The following is a 19,220-nucleotide window of genomic DNA, read 5'->3' on the forward strand; positions in this document are numbered from 1 at the left end:
GATTCGAATGCATTTTTTAAGGAACGGCTTCAGCGTGTAGGTGGCACAAACAACTGCGCACAGCCAACTGGCATCCTCCCAGGGGAAATACTGAGCCATCAGGTGAGCTGTCCTGGACCAGATGGGACTTACGCCCCAAGGGAAATTGGTGCCGGTTCAGGATGCTCAGGATGCTCAGCATGGAGGACGCCAGCCACCCCTTCATCCTCGTGCCGTAGCTCCTCGACACAGTGAGATGGTGTCTAAAACTATGTCTGCAGGAAATCAAGTCAAGTCAAGCCAAGTCAATTTTATTTGTATAGCCCAATATCACAAATTACAAATTTGCCTCAGTGGGCTTTACAGCAACACAACATCCTGTCCTTAGACACTCTCATCGGATAATGTCATCCACCAAGTGGCACTGGAGCAATTTGTCATTTGTCTGCCCCCTGCGACAGCCGACTGGGTCCAGTGCCACCGTTCTGAGGACCTGGCCAGGGTCGTTGCCCTGGTGGAGGACCACCTTACCTTTCCCTTCCAGGACCAATGTGTTAAGCTGGCCGGTCACCCCATCCTGGCCCCTAGGAGAAGACTACACACACTGGCACCCACATACACACCCACACACACATGCACCCAAACACACACATGCAGACACACAACATCAACGCAGCAGCTCAATCTCCCCACACTTTGTCACCGATCTAACCCCTCCCTCTTCCTTAATCCACAGGGCCCAGCTTCAGCCTCTGCCCTCCCCAACCCACAGGGGCTCCTCAAACATCAGACCAGGAGTGCTCGCGGTACGGGAAGCCAGGCCACTGGCAGAAGGAGTGTCCACTGATGGAGGTGGGCCAGGTGGTCTGGGTTGTTGGCCCGTCAGCCCCCTCGTCTGGTACAGATGGGAAGTACAGCATACCGGTATATATGCAAGGGGGTACATATAGCTATATCAGGCTTTGGTGGACACAGGCTGCACGCAGACGCTGATCCACCAAAGCCTGATTCGGCCTGGGGCATTGGTAGAGGCATCGTGAGTGGAAATTCGGTGTATGCATGGGGATATTCACACTTATCTGGTGGCTGCCATCGAAATAAGATATCAGGAGAAAAAACAAAAAGTCCAGGTCATGGTTAGTTCCCGCATGTCACGGCCCCTTTTATTAGGCCTGGATTGGCTGTGGTTTGATAAAGTGGTTAGGGAGACAGTGACAATGAGTGCGACAGCCAGGGCTGTGTGAGTGGTGCCCAGTACAAAGTGGTGACGCAAGCTCATCCGAGTCAGACGAGGGGGGGTCCACCATGGCTCCGGTGGTCCACCCAGCGGAGAACTTCCCCATCAAGCAGACTCGGGATGACACACTGCGCTTCGCCTTTGACCGTGTGATGACCATCGATGATCAACAGGTACACCAAAACGCGACGCTCACGGCACCATATTTTGCACTTATAAGACACCGGTTATATTGAGTGATTCACGACACTCAAACCAGGCAAGAGACCACTCAATTGTTAGTACTGAAAGGAACTGATCTTTCAGATGGCCCATCACAACCCCATGGCAGGTCACCTCAGTTATAATAAAACACTTGACACTTGACTGAATAATGGCTCGATTTTACTGGCCAGGTATCCACAGCGACGTGCAGCAGTGGTGTGTCCTGCTGGAAATGTCAATTGTTAAACCTCCCAGCTACTCCAGAAGCGCTATTTTGCTCATTGCCCTTGACTGAGGTTCCATTTGAGCGTATTGGCATGGACCTCATCGGGCCATTAGATTGGAGCGCACGGGGATATCGCTTGGTGTTAGTCATAGTGGATTGCGCAACGCACTATCCCAATGCCGTGCCATTGCGCAACATCTTGGCTAAAAGCGTTGTGCAAGCATCGTTTCATGTAATCTCCCACGTCGGAATCCCGAAAGAGATTGTGACAGACCAGCGCACATTGTTTGTCACATACACTACATGAACTATACAAGTTATTGGGTATAAAATTGATCCGCATGACTGTGTATCACACCCAAACACATGGGCTCATGGAGAGTTTTAATAAAACACTCAAAACCATGATTCGTAGCCGCAATTGGAATAAATGGTTGGCTCCTCTGTTATTTGCAATGCGGAGTTGCCCCAGGCCTCCAAGAGGTTTTCCCCCTTTGAGTTGCTGTTTGGCAGAAAGCTGAGAGGTGTGTTGGACCTGATTAAAGAAAGCTGGCAGAGCAGTCCAAGCGCCAGTAAAACTAAGAACAGTACATCCTGGCCTTGAGAGCAAAACTCCATACATTTGGGCGATTAACACAGGAGAATTTGCACCAGGCCCAGGAACATCAGCAGCATCCGTATAACAAAGGACCATGTCAATTTGCACTGGGAAAGAAAGTCCTCGTATTACTTCCAACGTTCAGCTCCAAAATACCCACCAAGTGGCAAGGACCCTTTGTAGTCACACAGCGAGTGGGGGATGTCGACTATGAGGTTGTGTGTAATGACAAAAGGAAGTGCGACACAGATTGACCACCTCAATTTCCTAAAAGCATGGAGAGAGATGTTCCTGGTTTCTCTGGCCAAGATGGTATCGGAGAGATATGAGTTGGGGCCGGAGGTACAAAAATCTAACAATCCTGCCTCCCTCCTTTGTGAGAACCATCTTTCAACCTGCCAGAAAGCTGAGGTTGCCACATTGAAACAGCACTTTGTTGATGTTTACTCCCCCCTGCCAGGACGCACAAACCTCATACAGCACCCCATAGTGACATCTCTGGGTGTGACAGTGCGCTCAAGTCCATACCAGCTGCCTGAACACAAAAAGAAAGCTGTTCAGGCAGATGTCAAGGCTGGCAATGGAAGTAATAGAGGAGTCTTGCAGTGACTGGTGTAAACCCATCGTCCTTGTGCATTAGTCCGATGGATCTGTACTGTTCTGTGTGGACTATCGCAAGATGAATGATGTATCCAAGTTTTATGCCTATTCAATGCCGTGGGTTGACGAACTCCTGGATCGGCTCGGTTCTGCTCATTTTTTTATGACACTGGATTTAACCAAGGGCTGCTGACAGACTCCCTTGTCTCCAGAGTCCAAGGATAAAATGGCTTTCTCTACGACAGACGGTTTTACCAGTTCATGATACTTCCATTCAGGCTGTTCAGAGATTCAGCCATATTTCAGTATCTCATGGACTGGGTGCTGCAGCCCCACACGCTATGTATGCTGCCACCTACTTGGATGATGTGATCAACCACAGTAGCAGCTCGGACCAGCATATAAGGCAGGTGGTGGTGGCGCTCGAGTCTCTGAGGCAGGCGGGGCTTACAGCCAACCCAAAAACGTGCGTGGTCGGGCAGCGGAAGGTACTGTATCTGGGATACCACTTAGGTGGTGGGCTGGTGTGCCCCAAGATGGATAAGACTGTAGCGATTGCAGCCTAAGATGAAAACACAGGTGAGGGCATTCCTGGGACTGGCCGACTATTATAGATGGTTCATCCCCGCCTTTGCAGAGCTGACCAATACCCTGACCGACCTCACCCAAAAGGCTGCCTTAGATCCGGTCCAGTGGATGGAGCAGTGTCAGGTAGCACTAAAGAGGGTTAAACAAGCCCTCTGTGGGGAGCCGCTGCTCCACACTCCTAACTTCTCTCTCCCTTTTGTCTAGTAGACCAATGTGTCAGACAGATGGCTGGGGGCCGTTTTGTCCCAGGAGGTGGAGGGAGTTGACCACCTGGTGCTGTACATGAGCCAGAAGCTGGCTGAGAGGGAGCGGAGGTAAATCACCGTGGAAAAGGAGTGCCTAGCCATCAGATGGGTGGTCTGCGCCCTCCGCTTCCACCTCCTTGGGTGCTCATTTACCACTCTGTTCAGACCATGCAACCACTCCAGTGGCTCCACTGCAAGAAAGATGCCAAAGATGCCATGGAGAGAAAACAGAGAAAGAGAAAGCTCCAGAGACGCTCCAGCAAAGCTGTGTACCGGCCCATGCAGTGTGCGGAAAAAGAACATTACCTTTGTAAATAGTTTAAATAAATAAGCCTGTGTTTCCACTAAACTGTGTCCGTCCTCCATCGCTGAACACTCCCACTGGCAGTCTTGCCACAGTTGCCAAACCAAGCTGAGATTCCGTAATTTAATATACTCTCTAACACACCATGATAAAATAACATCGTTACCCTCTGTCCAACCTCAAACACCCTGAGTCTGCTCAAAAAGTAGAGTTGCTGTTGGATTCTAGTCCATACAGAATTCACATGGACATTAATATGTAAATAAAATAAATGGTAAATGGTCCTTGCATTTATATAGCGCTTCTGTAGTCTACCGACCACTCAAAGCACTTTACAATGTGACTCACATTCACACACACACACACACACACACACACACACACACACACACACACACACACATTCATACACTGATGGCACAGGCTGCCATGCAAGGCGCCAACATGCTCATCAGGAACAGTTACAGCTTCAGTGTCTTGCTCAAGGACACTTCGGCATGCTCTCTGGAGGAGCCGGGGATCGAACCAGCAAACTTCCGATTACTAGATGACCGGCTCTACCTCCTGAGCCATGCCGCCCCCAAAGCCACAAGCTGGCTGAGGGAGCAGAGGTACAGCACCATGGAAAAGGAGTGCCTGGCCATCAGATGGGTAGTGTACACCCAAATATTTGTAAGAATGAACCTGGGTAATACAAGCGTTGTGGAACAGTAGTGGAGAATGATCCCCCAGATGTCCTGAACCAAAAATAATTTCTTCTGTTTGCTTAGTGTTTACAATGAGATGATGGTCATCATACAATTGTACAAACTTTTTAACCTCCAAACTAAAGCCAAAAATGCCGATATCTGTGTGCATAAGTCCCAAGATGGCAGTGTCATCAGAAAACTTGAAAATAAAAGTGCTGGGATTACTGCTTGTAAAATCATTTGTATATAATGTAAACAGATTGAGAGAATTCACACATCCTTGAGGAACGCCTGGTGTTAGTGACTTTAGACTCGGATAATGTCTGGTGCACTCGGACCTGCTGGGTTCTGTTGGTCAAAAATGAGTGATATCACCTGATGATAGTATATGGGTTAACAGACCTCTGTCTGAGCTTACCGAGAAGGATGTGTGGCTGCAGGGTATTAAAAGTAGAGCTGAAGTCTACAAACAGCAATCTGACATAGGCCATGGGGTTTTCAGGATGTTGCTAAATAAAGTGTATTATGGTTAGTATTGCATCATCAGTGCCACGACTGACTTTATAGACAAACTGATAAGAATCTAGCTGTCCATTTATGTTTGACTTCAGCTTCCCCACCACCATCTTTTCTAGACACTTCATTACAACAGAGGTCAGGGCTACTGGTCTATAGTCATTATGTTCCTGGGGAACAGGCTTTTTTGGAAGGAGTAATAATTTTTCCAGGGAGATGGAACTATAGGTGAATCAACAGACCTTTGAAAGAAAGAGACCCAGGCTGGTGTAAGTTCCTCTCCACATGTCTTCAAAAGGAAAGCTGAGACACCATCACGGCCTATTGGCTTATTAGTGTTCTTTTAAACAGTCTTGTGACTTTTCTGGAACTAATGTCTACCCTTGGAACACAATCATCAATTATGGTGTTAATGACACTACTTACTACTACTTTTGGCTGCTCGTGTTCTAAAGAGAAATCATGTGAATCAAACCTAATGTAGAAGTTGTTCAAGTCATTTGCCACAGTACTCTCATCTGTTGTGTGCAGTCTTTTCCTGGTGGAAGTCATGTTTGTAATAGATTTCATAGTGGCCCACAGTTTCTTTGTATTATTTACGCAGAAGTCCTTTTGAATTGATTCCCTGTATTATCTTTTTGCTGTGTTGAGTTTCTGGTTCAGCTCGCTCTGTGCTAATCTTAGTTACACTTGGTCTTTGTTCCTGAAAGCAAGCCTCTTGCATTTGATACAATCCTTGACATCCTTAGTAATGTCGCACTTGTTAGGATACTGTTTTATTGTCTTTTAAGGTATCACGGCATCCACATGGAAGTCAATATAAGCTGTGTTGACTTCTGTGGATTTGTTCAAATCAGACTCATGGAAGATGCCCCAGCCTGTACTCAAGTAACACCCCTTTAGAGTTTCAATTTTGAGCGAAAAGTAATTATTGGCCATGCCACTGAGCCACTAAATGTTTATCTCATGCATCAATATTAGTAAAATTCAGGTAACAGGCTCACTGAGCCACAAGACTTGATGTCAAAGACTTCACTGCCTTTTTCAAGCACGTTTCACATTGTTTCAACAAAACCAGATCCAGATCGCAGAAAAGGGACTCACAGCAGGCATTAGTCTTGTAAGGAGGAAAACTGAAGCTCTTACAAGGAACCAGATGGTGTATAAAAACTACTCTACTTTCATCTGCAATACAATGCCCTTGGCAAACATTACCATCCATTGTAATGAGGTGATGACATTTACGATAAGCCATACCACTTGACCACAAATATTCTAAAAGCCCTTACCTCATCTATGTTTGAGCTTTAACCGGGACTGTAAGAGTCACATAATTACCACAATATTGCACCACTACAGTAATAGAAGACATAGCACAAGATGAGGCTCAATAGGGCGATGAGGACTTTTTTTTTTTGGGAAATGAATGCTGGCATAAGCATCTAGCCTAGCCTCATCATAATTAGCCATTTTCTCTATTTAGCTGTTTCCTCTGATAGGGCTCTTTCCTTAAACTCCCCCTCCAGTCATGTGTTAAGACATAAAATGCTCTGCTTGATATAATAAATTGTCTGATGTGTTTTTTCTGCAAAATAAGTCCAATTATCTTGTTAAAATCCGGAAAATCACATCAACTCCTCCCTCATTAAAAGAATCCAGAATACATGAATATGCAAATTATCCCCACCCTCAATTTAAATCTCCCCACCCCCCACCTGTATCTCCCAACCCCTCTGCCGCTCGCCTGCAGTACATGCACCTGCTCACTGTTGACTCTGCTCATCAATCACATTATCCAAAGGAGTTGAATCAAGTGCAACTGGACTTGGTACCAAGTCCAGTTGCACTTGATTCAACTCCTTTGGATAACCATGACCTGGATGAATGAGAACATTCACAGACATCAATCACATTGTTATGAAAGTAGTGAAACTTATAGCTGGCAAAATTATGATAAGTAGCTACACTTGGCTTCTCCTCTGGCTCGCATCACCAAAGCAGGAGCACATAATATGTAAAGCACCACCCAGTCCATTAACAGGATTGGTTCCTTAGGTTTGTGTCTGAATCCGTCTTTTTGAGACTTTCCTTGGTACACTGCAGTTTCAAAGCACATATCCTCAGCCATGGTGATGACTGCTTTTTTTGCTTCTGATATGTCTTGTAATATTACCCTAACACCACATGTACAGGTTATCAAAGTTAAAACCTATTTTCATCAGAGGGAGTCTTTAAGCAAAAGCAACATAATTCTTTTTCTCCACAGTGGAGAAGGGGCATAAGTGTTTATTGTGCCTATTAAAACAAGGCACTGAATGACTAGAGTATACTCAGTTGTACTTAACTGGCTGTACCACTGCAACATCGCAAACCTTAATGAATGCTTAACTTTCTCACATGGATTTTTTTGAAAAGTATTTCTAGTAGAAAATTATGTGTAGTAGTTTGTATTTTTTGTCCTCGGCTGGCCCCAAAATTGTGGAACTAACCCCTGTCCTCCATCAGAGCTAAAGACTTCCTTCATCTGTCACAAAAGGCCTTAAAACATTTCTTTTCTAGGTCCGTCTTAACCCTTAGATGGTCTCCAAGCACAATGTTTAAAATTATTTATGGTATTGTCTGGCAAACCTGTGATTGGAATCTCTTCCTACTATTACAGCTGTCTGCTGTTACTAGTTATGATATGATTACTTTTTGGTGCTCTATTATGGTAATATACAAAACTACTGCCAAGTGCTGACTATTGTAAGTCGCTTTGGATGACAGCGTGAGCTAAATGAGAAAATGTAGAAAGTGTAATGTAAATGTTGTATGGCTCTAGTTCTTATAAAATTTGTTCTTCTCCAAAAGATCTCAACTTTAAGGCAAAACAAACTCACGATATGAAATCCTTGCTGAAGATAACAGTGGCTAGGAGTTCATGTGCCAGGTATTCATTACCAGGCAAAAGCCAAGGCAGCAGGACCAGTGCTACCCCATGGTACAGCGAAGTGTGCTTGGCCACTTCTGGTTCACTTGGAACCTGAGAAAAGACAGCAGAGAGGATTAGAGAGGAAGAGAGGGAGAGAATGTCTTAGAGATGACAGACACCAAGGGGGAGGAAAACTTATTAGAATGATGACTGCACATACGGTACCTTCTGGCTAGCTGGAAATCTGGGAGTAGACATGAGGATTAAGAAATAAAAACAATTTATCCAAATCAGAAGGGGGTGCCTCTAGTAGGGGATCTGCACAAAAATAGACGGGGCCTACCAGTCTATGTGTGAGCCGGAGGAGCAGATACAGAAGGTGGTGTTCATGGTGAAGGAGCCAGGTGGTGGTTTGAGACAGGGAAGGCAAAGCCTGGCTACAACCCCTGAGGTAGCTGATCACATATTCTGACAGGAGGAGCCCACTGAACTAGAGCGTTAAAGGGACAAAGAAAACTGAAAAGTGAGTTCTCTTGTAAGTCATTCTCATTTCATCCCAAGACAATATTTTATATTCAATTAACTGCTTTTGTTTATTTTCAGTCATCTACAGTCACAACAGGGGTGGTATTTTGACCCTTGAGGGATGACCTACCTTGCGACTAAGGCCTTTATGGATACTTGTGAGGGTGTCCAGGAGAAGACTTAGGGCTGTAAAAAGGGGGAAGGGAGAACCTGGGGCAGCCAGCCCTGGACGGTCCCTCCATCTGGTACAGCCCAAACCAGGCAGGCTAGGGGAGGTCTCTGGGACTGAATGACTAGACTGGAGGTTACACGCAACTGAACAAATCCTAATAAATTAAACAGAATGCAGCAATGTAAATCCAAAATTGACTTCAAAATCTTAGCATTTTAAGAGTGCATTTAAAATATGAGACAGATTTAATTTTATAATAAAAAAAGGCAAAAGAATTAAATGCTATTCAAGGGAAATACTATTTCTATCCACTAATTTTACATCTTTGGGAGTGACCATACTACAATAACAAACTCTAACACTCACAATAGACCAGACTCACTTGAGATTCTTCATAAGGTTTTGAACAGCACTATGGGAAAGCAGCGGGAGGAGAACATCTGACAACACCAGCTCCAGCTCATGAAGAGTCTCTACTGGTTTGAAACAGTTCTGGAGGGGGGAGGTGTTACATGGGTCGCACATGAGACATCAAGAGGCTTTAGCACTTTACACTCATGTCATGTAAAACGTTCAAAACACCACAGCTATTGATGTGCACATCGTCTGAAAACGTTTGCTTTTCAGCTTGGTCAAGGCCTCTCTGTGTAGAACTGTCTGTACCCAAAAGATATAGGGCATTGCTAAAGGCATTTTCTAAGATATAAACTGGCCAGTTTTCTCAAGAAACTCAGCTACTTCCAAAAGTCCAAAGACATGTGTGTTAAATGAAGTGGAGCCTCTAAAAGGCCCGTAGGTGTGAACAGTATGTGAATAATTACATGTATGAACCCTGCAATGGACTGGTGACCAGTCTAGGATGCTGGACTGGTCACCAGTAGGGGTGTAAATCAGAGGTTTCATTACGATATGATATTATATGGATTCTTTGGACAACGATGCAATATTTGCTGATATCACAAAGTCTGTCATGATACGATTTTGATTCTATTCAATTCAGGGGCCTGCGATCAGTATGGGACGCCCATATATGCCCATTTAGCACAATCAATTACATTTATATCAACTCACAAAAAGCAACTAAAATATGATTTAACAATTTTATTACTGAGCTCTTCCAGACATTTAAATGAAAAGCAATCTGTTCTTTTTAATAAAAACAATAAAAACATACCTCCTGTTGTTCACTATAAAGTGCCATATTTCTTATGTTTAAGTGCAAATGGTTTTAATCGGTTAACATAAAAAGCCCTTGATTACCATTCAATTGTGAACATAAACCATGCACAGCTATCCTTGGATTTAAAAGGTTCTATCTGTGTGCTCAGTGGTTCAGAGATATTGAGCTTTAACATTTTTACATCCTTGGTGTATCAAAGATGATAATATGGATCGATGTTTTCATTTTGCATCAGTGATATTGGATTGTTGATCATTGAATTGATACATCAATCCAGATCGATGGATCGTTTCTCCCCTAGTCACCAGTCCGTTGCTCCCTGCTTTCCACCCAGTCCATGCTGAGATAAGCTCCAGCCCGCAGTGACTCTGAGTTGTATTAAGTGGGCATGGATGGATTAAACTGCCAAGAGGAGTCTCTCTTGTAATGCAGTTGTTTCATCTCACTTTTTCTGGATAATCAGTGAATTATTTATCATAGTGTTAATTTTCATGCTCAATTCCCAATAAGTATGCTTGATTATAATGTCAGGAATCAAGAACACTTTATATATCATATCTAGTTTCCCCCAGCCCACAGCAGTGCAACACAAAGACAAAAACACATATCCAAAAACGACAAGAACTACAGGAACACACATATCCAACCTAACACATATAATCCAAACTAACACATACACTCACTGGCCACTTTATTAGGTACACCTTGCTAGTACCGAGTTGGACCCCCTTTTGCCTTCAGAACTGCCTTAATCCTTCGTGGCATAGATTCAACAAGGTACTGGAAACATCCCTCAGAGAGTTTGGTCCATATTGACATGATAGCATCACGCAGTTGCTGCAGATTTGTCGGCTGCACATCCATGATGCGAATCCCCCGGTCCACCACATCCCAAAGGTGCTCTATTGGATTGAGATCTGGTGACTGTGGAGGCCATTTGAGTACAGTGAACTCATTGTCATGTTCAAGAAACCAGTCTGAGATGATTCGAGCTTTATGACATGGCGCGTTATCCTGCTGGAAGTAGCCATCAGAAGATGGGAACACTGTGGTCATAAAGGGATGGACATGGTCAGCAACAATACTCAGGTAGGCTGTGGCGTTGACACGATGCTCAATTGGTACTAAGGGGCCCAAAGTGTGCCAAGAAAATATCCCCCACACCATTACACCACCACCACCAGCCTGAACCGTTGATACAAGGCAGGATGGATCCATGCTTTCATGTTGTTGACGCCAAATTCTGACCCTACCATCCGAATGTCGCAGCAGAAATCGAGACTCATCAGACCAGGCAACGTTTTTCCAATCTTCTATTGTCCAATTTTGGTGAGCCTGTGCGAATTGTAGCCTCAGTTTCCTGTTCTTAGCTGACAGGAGTGGCACCCGGTGTGGTCTTCTGCTGCTGTAGCCCATCTGCCTCAAGGTTCGACGTGTTGTGCGTTCAGAGATGCTCTTCTGCATACCTCGGTTGTAATGAGTGGTTATTTGAGTTACTGTTGCCTTTCTATCAGCTCGAACCAGTCTGGCCATTCTCCTCTGACCTCTGGCATCAACAAGGCATTTTTGCCCACAGAACTGCCGCTCACTGGATATTTTCTCTTTTTCGGACCATTCTCTGTAAACCCTAGAGATGGTTCTGCGTGAAAATCCCAGTAGATCATCAGTTTCTGAAATACTCAGACCAGCCCATCTGGCACCAACAACCATGCCACGTTCAAAGGCACTTAAATCACCTTTCTTCCCCATTCTGATGCTCGGTTTGAACTGCAGCAGATCGTCTTGACCATGTCTACATGCCTAAATGCATTGAGTTGCTGCCATGTGATTGGCTGATTAGAAATTTGCGTTAACGAGCAGTTGGACAGGTGTGCCTAATAAAGTGGCCGGTGAGTGTATATCCAAACTAAAAGAAAAAAAAACTATCCAAGGGAACGAACGCCAGCTAGGATGACTGTCAGAACTGCCGGTCTGCGTGGGCTAGCGGTTAGCTTAGCCTGCCCTGTTTCAGACTGCCCTTGGTGTTTCCTCTTTGGACACAGCTCCAGGCAGGGGCTGTGGTCCTTGGGCCCACTGGACACAGCAGACCAGGCTCCCCCAGCCGATCCAGCACCAGCTCCCCCAGCCAGACACCCCCGACACACCTCCCCACACTCCACACAACAACACCAAAAACACCAAAGTCAATGCCAGGTGAGACCGCCACCAGACCGCCCTCGGTGTTATCGGAACTGCCGGTCTGCATGGGCCAGCAGTTAGCTTAGCCTGCCCTACTTCCGCGTCCTGTCAGACCGCCCTCGGCGTTTCTTCCTTGGTCGCAGCTCCAGGCAGGGCCGTGGTCCCTGGGCCCACAGGATGCAGCAGACCAAGCTCTCCCAGCCCATCCAGCGCCAGCTCTCCCAGCCATCAAACGAAGACAAAACTTAGACGCAGACGTGGACAAAGACACTGCATGGACGGTACTAGGTGAGGCCGGCACAAACATGAATTCATGCCGCCGTCTTCCCACACCGGATCTGGGTGAGGCCGCTGCAAACATATATTTGCGGCGCCAAGATATGTTCAGGGAGTGCCCATGCCTGTTGCTGCATAAAGCAACAATCCTAAAGATTTACATGCAAACGAAAGTCCTTCTGATACATTCTATCCCTGTTGACCTAAGGTGTATTTGAGGTAATGGCTAATCCATGAATATCCAATTCCTGGGTGCTATTGTAGTTGGGTTTTTTTTGTTTTTTTGTTTTTTTCTAATGGTTACTTTACTGAGAAAAACTCTACAGTGCATAGCATTTTATTTCTTTATGACAGCAACCAAATTCAGGAAAATAAAACAGGTGGCAGCATGTTTGAAGTAGGAACAAAGCTGTTATGGCTAACATCGAGATGTTTTTTTGTCTGGCGGTGGCGAAGGGGCTAACTCAACACTGGTGACTCTGTTTCATTTCGTTTTGAGTGGATCTCTGGAATTTGAGATGGCCAAAACCCAAAGCAGTTACTGGTATCACCATATGTGTAAATAAATTGTAACAAAAATGCCGATCATCGGGATTGTGGCTTTAATATATTTTCCTGCAGAGAGGATGTGTCTGTTCTGTACCTGTCGAGAGAGATGATGGTAATAAGCCTCTAGGTAGACTAGGTAAGCGGGTATCAGAGTCAGGCTGCTCTCTCTCTGAACCGGGTTATCAAGACTCGTTACAAATCCCTTCAGATGTCCCAACATGGATGCCTGCAGCCCTGTCACGTGACCCCAAGACACTGGAGGTGGAGGAGGGGACTCCGAAACCTGAGAACTTAAGGGAAAATTTGAGAGAATGAACAATTGAGAAACATTTATATAAAAGACTCAGATTATGTGCTGGTTTTTTTCCCCCAACAAACATGCTGCTAAAAGAGTTATTCAGTACTCCACTGGGATCTTACAACAGACCTGGTCAAAATAATTAGACAAGATAGCTGATTATCAATCCATACATACACACACACACACAAATACATACATGATCATGTCAACTTGTAGCTCCTGATGGCAACCAGCTGTCTGCGTGACCTGTGTGAGCAGAGAGAGCAAGGCCAAGACCCTCTGGATCTGGAGGGGCAACAGGGGGTCTGCGGGGGACAGTGCTCGGTGGACAGACTGTAACGCCTTCACCAAGATTGGATACAGGTCTCTGAAGGAAAAAAAGTTAAAGCAATTCAAAAAAGTAGTGATGGAAGCGGTGAGGGGAGAAAAAAACAACAACTCTTGTTCAAAGAGAACCAGAATTGAATCCAAAAGTACTGAATATTTATAACCTAACCCTCGTTTTTGCTGAGGGCATTTTCCCACATGTTCACAATGTTAAGGAATCAATTTTTTTTGTACGGAATATACTAAACAGAAAGATTAATTAGCGCATAACAAGAACTGATTAGAGACCCTTCAGACAAGAAAGACTTCCTTCATATATATACCAAGTCCAGTTGCACTCGATTCAATTCCTTTGGATAACCATGACCCGGATGAATGAGAACATTCACAGACACTTCCTTCAAAAGCTATTTTCTTTCCAGTGTTTCCCATACATTGATTTATTTGTGGTGGCCTGCCACAATATCATTTATGGTTGCACTGCTTCTCTGTCCTCTCCTCGGGGTGGGGCTGCATGCTCAATGCATGCCATACACACACACACACACACACACACACACACACACACACACACACACACACACACACACACACACACACACACACACACACACACACACACACACACACACACACACAGAACGAGCAGCAGAGCAGAGGCTGGGTGGACAAAGTAAACCAGGTGAAGGGAAGATAACTTGGAAGATTACTTGAGTTTACAACAACTACGCTCGTTACTGTAGTGGAATAAAAAGTAAAAGCCACCTATTCAATAAGCATGTAGAAAAGTTATATTTTCAACTGTTTTGTCCGCAATCTCCTGGCATGTTTTACACAGCCACAGCACGTTGGTTAAGCTAACAGCGAATTTTTACGAACAAGCGAAAACGAAAGGTGTCTGTATGTAGCCTAACTGTTTGCGATGAATTTTAGGGCGTTTTCACACCTACAGTCCGTTTTCTTTGGTCCGAATCAGTGGATGAGCTGCCACTTTTTTGCAGTCTCCCTTTGGTTCAGTTTGGTTTCACATGGCAAAATTTTAAGCGAACCAAAATGTATCAATAAAAGCCATGTGGGAGCTGTCACTCCATTCATTGGCCGCAAATCTCATGGGGTTGGCGGACGGAGAAAGGAGAGTTTGTTTTTCTTCCGGGATAGCTATCCAAAATGGACCATCAGCAGAATTGACATTTGTTCATTATTGCGGTTATTGTTTGGGCCATATACCAAGCCAAAATAAGTGAGCAGAACTGCATATTTGAACGCACTTAAAGGCAATGTCTACAGAACAATGTGTTGCTTTACGTTACACAAAGAAGTGCGACAAGAGCTGGTTTAATCCAAAGAATGTAAAATGAATGCTTCCTGCAGTTGGGTCAGATCACGTTCATACCACAAACAAACCGTACCAGCGTTCGTTTGTAACCGAACTAAGAACACCTCTTCAACAAGGTCTCGGTCCGGTTGTTTTGGTCTGCACCAGAGTGCGATTGCTGCGTTCACACCTGCTCACGGACATCTGTTGGTCCGTTTAAATCAAACCCTGAAGCATTTAACCCCTTGGTGTGGTTCGTTTGGGCAGGTGTGAAATCATCAATCATATTTGGGTGCGGACCAGAACAACCGGACCGATTCCTTGTTGAAGAGGTGGTCTCAGTCCGGTTAAAAACAAACTCTGGGGGTGTCCGGGTGGTGTGGTGGTCTATTCGATTGCCTACCAACACGGGGATCACCGGTTCGATCCCCGCGTTACCCCCAGCTTGGTCGGGTATCTCTACAGACACAACTGCACAATTGGCTGTGACTGCAGGTGGGAAGCCGGATGTGGGTATGTGTCCTGATTGCTGCACTAGCGCCTCTTCTGGTTGGTTGGGGTGCCTGTTTGGGGGGGGGTGACTGGGGGGAATAGCGTGATCCTCCCATGCACTACGTCCCCCTGGTGAAATTCCTCACTGTCAGGTGAAAAGAAGCCGCTGGCGACTCAACATGCATGGGAGGAGACATGTAGTAGTCTGCAGCCCTCCCCAGATTGGCAGAGGGGGTGGAGCAGCGACTGGGACAGCTTGGAAGAGTGGGGTAATTGGCTGGATACAACTGGGGAGAAAAAGGAAGAAAAAAATCCCCCCCCCAAAAAACAAAAAACAAAAAGCAAACTTTGGTACAGTTCATTTGCGGTATGAACGTGATCCAACCTAACTGCAGAGAGCATTGCGCGTTTTTTGAATTAAACCAGCTCTCGTCACCTGCTGCACTGTGCATTATGCAACACATTGTCCTCTAGACGTTGCCTTGACGTGCATTCAAATGTGCCATTATGCTTGCATGTTTTGGCTTAAGGCCCAAACAATGACCGCAATTATAAACAATGCCAATTCTGCCAGTGGTCCATTTTGGCAGTAGTGGAAGAAGTATTTAAATCCTTTACTTAAGTAAAGGTACTAATACTACACTATAAAAAATACTCTACTACAAGTAAGTCCTGCATTCAAAACCTTACTGAAGTAAAATTATGAAAGCATTATCAGCAAAATGTACTTAAACTATTGAAAGTAAAAGTACTCATTCTGCAGAAAAATGGCCGCTGTCCCTGACTGTACTATTATATGGATTATTATTACTGCTGCATTAATGTGTATGTTGCATTTTACTGCCGTAGATGTTTAAGGTTGAGCTAATTTTAACTACTTTCATATACTGTTGGGTAATTTAGCTACAACACGGCATCATATTCTATAAAATCATCATATGTTTGTAGCATCACTGTCCTGTGAGAACCATGTATCTCGAAAAAGTCCACTATTCATGAGCTCAGAAAAACAGCCCTGTTTTCAGCTTTGTGACAATTCCTTTTCCAGCTAATCTAAAAGGGTTTTTAAATAGTTTATTTAGCTTAAGAAGTAGAAGAATTTGCTCAACCCATAAAGGACCACTTAATCCTTCAGTGTATCAGAAAAAAATCAAATTCAAAACCACCTAATCTGGAGATACATGGTTTTCAGTAGACAAGAAGGGTATGAAAACCTGTAATCTGAAAAGTAACTAAAGCTGTCAGACAAATGTAGTGGAGTAGAAAGTACAATATTTGCCTCTGAAATGCAGTGGAGTAGAAGTATGAAGTCGCATAAAATGGAAACACTCAAGTAAAGTACAAGTACTTCGTATTTGTACTTAAATACAATACTTGAGTAAATGTACTTAGTTATATTCCAACAATGCATTTTGGATAGCTATCACAGAAGAAAAACAAACTCATTTTTCTGCCCGCCAATCCCATGAGATTTCTGACCAATGAACAGAGTGACAGCTCCCACATGGCTTTTGTTGATACAGTTTGGGTCACTTTAAATTTTGAATCAAAGGGAAAATGCAACCAAGTAGCAATTATCATGCCGCGCGAACACGTCTGGCATGGAGTTCAGTTTTTCAGCTACCCATTCTTTCGATTCTTTGGGTACTGGAGAGTTTCCAAAGTCAAAGTTGCTTTTTGGTTTTGGTCAGGTTTAGTTGGCGTGTTGAGTTGCCAGTGGTGATGGGCTGAACACTTTGAATAGCGTTCACTTCAGCTATCACACTCTTTGGAGAGATGGTGATATCATGGTCCGATTCATTCTTGAGGGTCACTGGTATGCAGCGAGGCAGTTTGGATGGAAGGCTCGCTAGGCCATTTGTAACCATTATGCCTCCACTGAGTCTGACCAAAGCAAACCACAGCAACAGCAGAGGGAGGAGGATAGAGGACAGGATGAATGACTGACACTGACTGATGTCTGTGTTGTTCAGTCTTTCTAAACTTCACTCAGTATTTTGAAGTCAGGAATATTGTTTATTTTACTGATTTTTTAGATTTCTTTTCAGTGAGATATGATCGAGTTTATAGTGACTTTGCTGTTGTGACCATTACTGTTACTGCTCTAGAAACAGTATTTAGTTGTATTTAAAATATAAATTTGGGGCGTCCGTGTGGCGTGGTGGTCTATTCCGTTGCCTACCAACATGGGGGTCGACAGTTAGAATCCCTGTGTTACATCCAGCTTGGTCGGGCATCCCTACAGACACAATTGGCCGTGTCTGCTGGTGGGAAGCCATATGTGGGTATGTGTCCTTGTCGCTGCACTAGCGCCTCCTCTGGTCAGTCGGGGCGCCTGTTCGGGGGGGAGGGGGAACTGGGGGGAATAGCATGATCCCCCCACATGCTATGTACCCCTGGCGAAACTCTTCACTGTCAGGTGAAAAGGAGCAGCTGGCGACTCCACATGTACTGGAGGAAGCATGTGGTAGTATGTAGCCCTCCTTGGAGGGGGTAGAGCAGCGACCGGGACGGCTCAGAAGAGTGGGGTAACTGGCCGGATACAATTGGCGAGAAAAATCCAAAAAATAAAATATAAATTCTCATCTTGTTCAAAATTTATTCATTTTGAAAATGATAACTAAAAAAAAAATGTAGTAATGAAAAAGATAAAGATAAAATCCTAACATACCTGTCCCTACAGCTGGTTGCCCTGACTTTGGAGGATGAGCAGATCACAGCTCAAATCCCTTCACTATAAGCCTTGTTTAACCAGTGTTATTTGTGATTATTATTTTTTATGATGCACAGTGCGATTAATCACAAAATTGTGAAGGATTACTTCATTTACACCCTATACTAAACTTAAACTTAACTGCACTTAAATCATTCATGTAGATTATAATAGATGTTGAATACATAAATGTTACAGATAGTCAAAGATTGTTCATTTCCAACAGTGTCCAGGTCAGTTGCCACCACAAATAGAATCTCGTTCTGTGGGAAACACTGCATATTGTACCAGTGTTTGGAAGATATTTCACAGATTTTAGCACTGTGTAATTTAAATTCTGTTAAAAAAAATACTTCTATTGTCAATAATTTGTTAAGAATTATCTCCAGGATACCAGCTTTCTTTTCATACTAAAATTTTTCTTGCTTGAGTTTACGCTTTGCAAAATACTTAATTTACACTTATTTAAAGTTTGCACACTGTGAATATAGTGTGTGTGTGTGTGTGTGTGTGTGTGTGTGTGTGTGTGTGTGTGTGTGTGTGTGTGTGTGTGTGTGTGTGTGTGTGTGTGTGTGTGTGTCCATGCAAGAACCACTATGTGCAAACGGTTTCTGAGTAGTTCACTTACATGTATTCATTGCAAGCCTGTCCATAGCTGGCTGCTACGGCCCACAACCTGTAGGCCTCGGTGGTGATCAGGAGGGCCTCCGTCTGTTCCAGTAGCAGCTCAGTGGGATCAGGGCTCAGAAGACGAGACAGACGCTCTCTCACTCCAAGGGAGTTCAGCTGGGGGGAACAGGAAAGATACTGATGTTTATACATGTGGTAATAATACTGTAAAGCATCCATCCATTATCCAAACCGCTTACCCTGCTCTCAGGGTCACGGGGATGCCGGAGCCTACCACAGCAGTCATTGGGCGGCAGACAGGGAGACACCCTGGACAGGCTGCCAGGCCATCACAGGGCCCGCCCACACACACACGCGCGCGCGCGCACACACACACACACACACACACACACACACACACACACACACACACACACACACACACACACACACACACACATATTCACACCTAGGGACAATTTAGTA

General features: G+C 44.6%; 1 protein-coding gene across 1 annotated transcript in view; it reads right to left on the reverse strand.

The window, feature by feature from the left end:
- The window catches only part of rpap1 (RNA polymerase II associated protein 1), a 45,878-nt gene that overhangs the window by 17,722 nt on the left and 8,936 nt on the right, over positions 1-19,220 (reverse strand). The window contains exons 15-21 of the mRNA XM_056295900.1: positions 18,754-18,911; positions 13,475-13,645; positions 13,072-13,267; positions 9,177-9,286; positions 8,753-8,948; positions 8,441-8,587; positions 8,066-8,208 (exon numbers count right to left, since the gene is read on the reverse strand). Of these exons, the coding sequence (XP_056151875.1) occupies positions 8,066-8,208; positions 8,441-8,587; positions 8,753-8,948; positions 9,177-9,286; positions 13,072-13,267; positions 13,475-13,645; positions 18,754-18,911 (1,121 nt within the window). The remainder of the gene's footprint in view (positions 1-8,065; positions 8,209-8,440; positions 8,588-8,752; positions 8,949-9,176; positions 9,287-13,071; positions 13,268-13,474; positions 13,646-18,753; positions 18,912-19,220) is intronic.

The sequence above is a fragment of the Lampris incognitus genome, chromosome 16 (assembly GCF_029633865.1).
Source record: "Lampris incognitus isolate fLamInc1 chromosome 16, fLamInc1.hap2, whole genome shotgun sequence".
NCBI classification, from domain to species: Eukaryota; Metazoa; Chordata; class Actinopteri; order Lampriformes; family Lampridae; genus Lampris; species Lampris incognitus.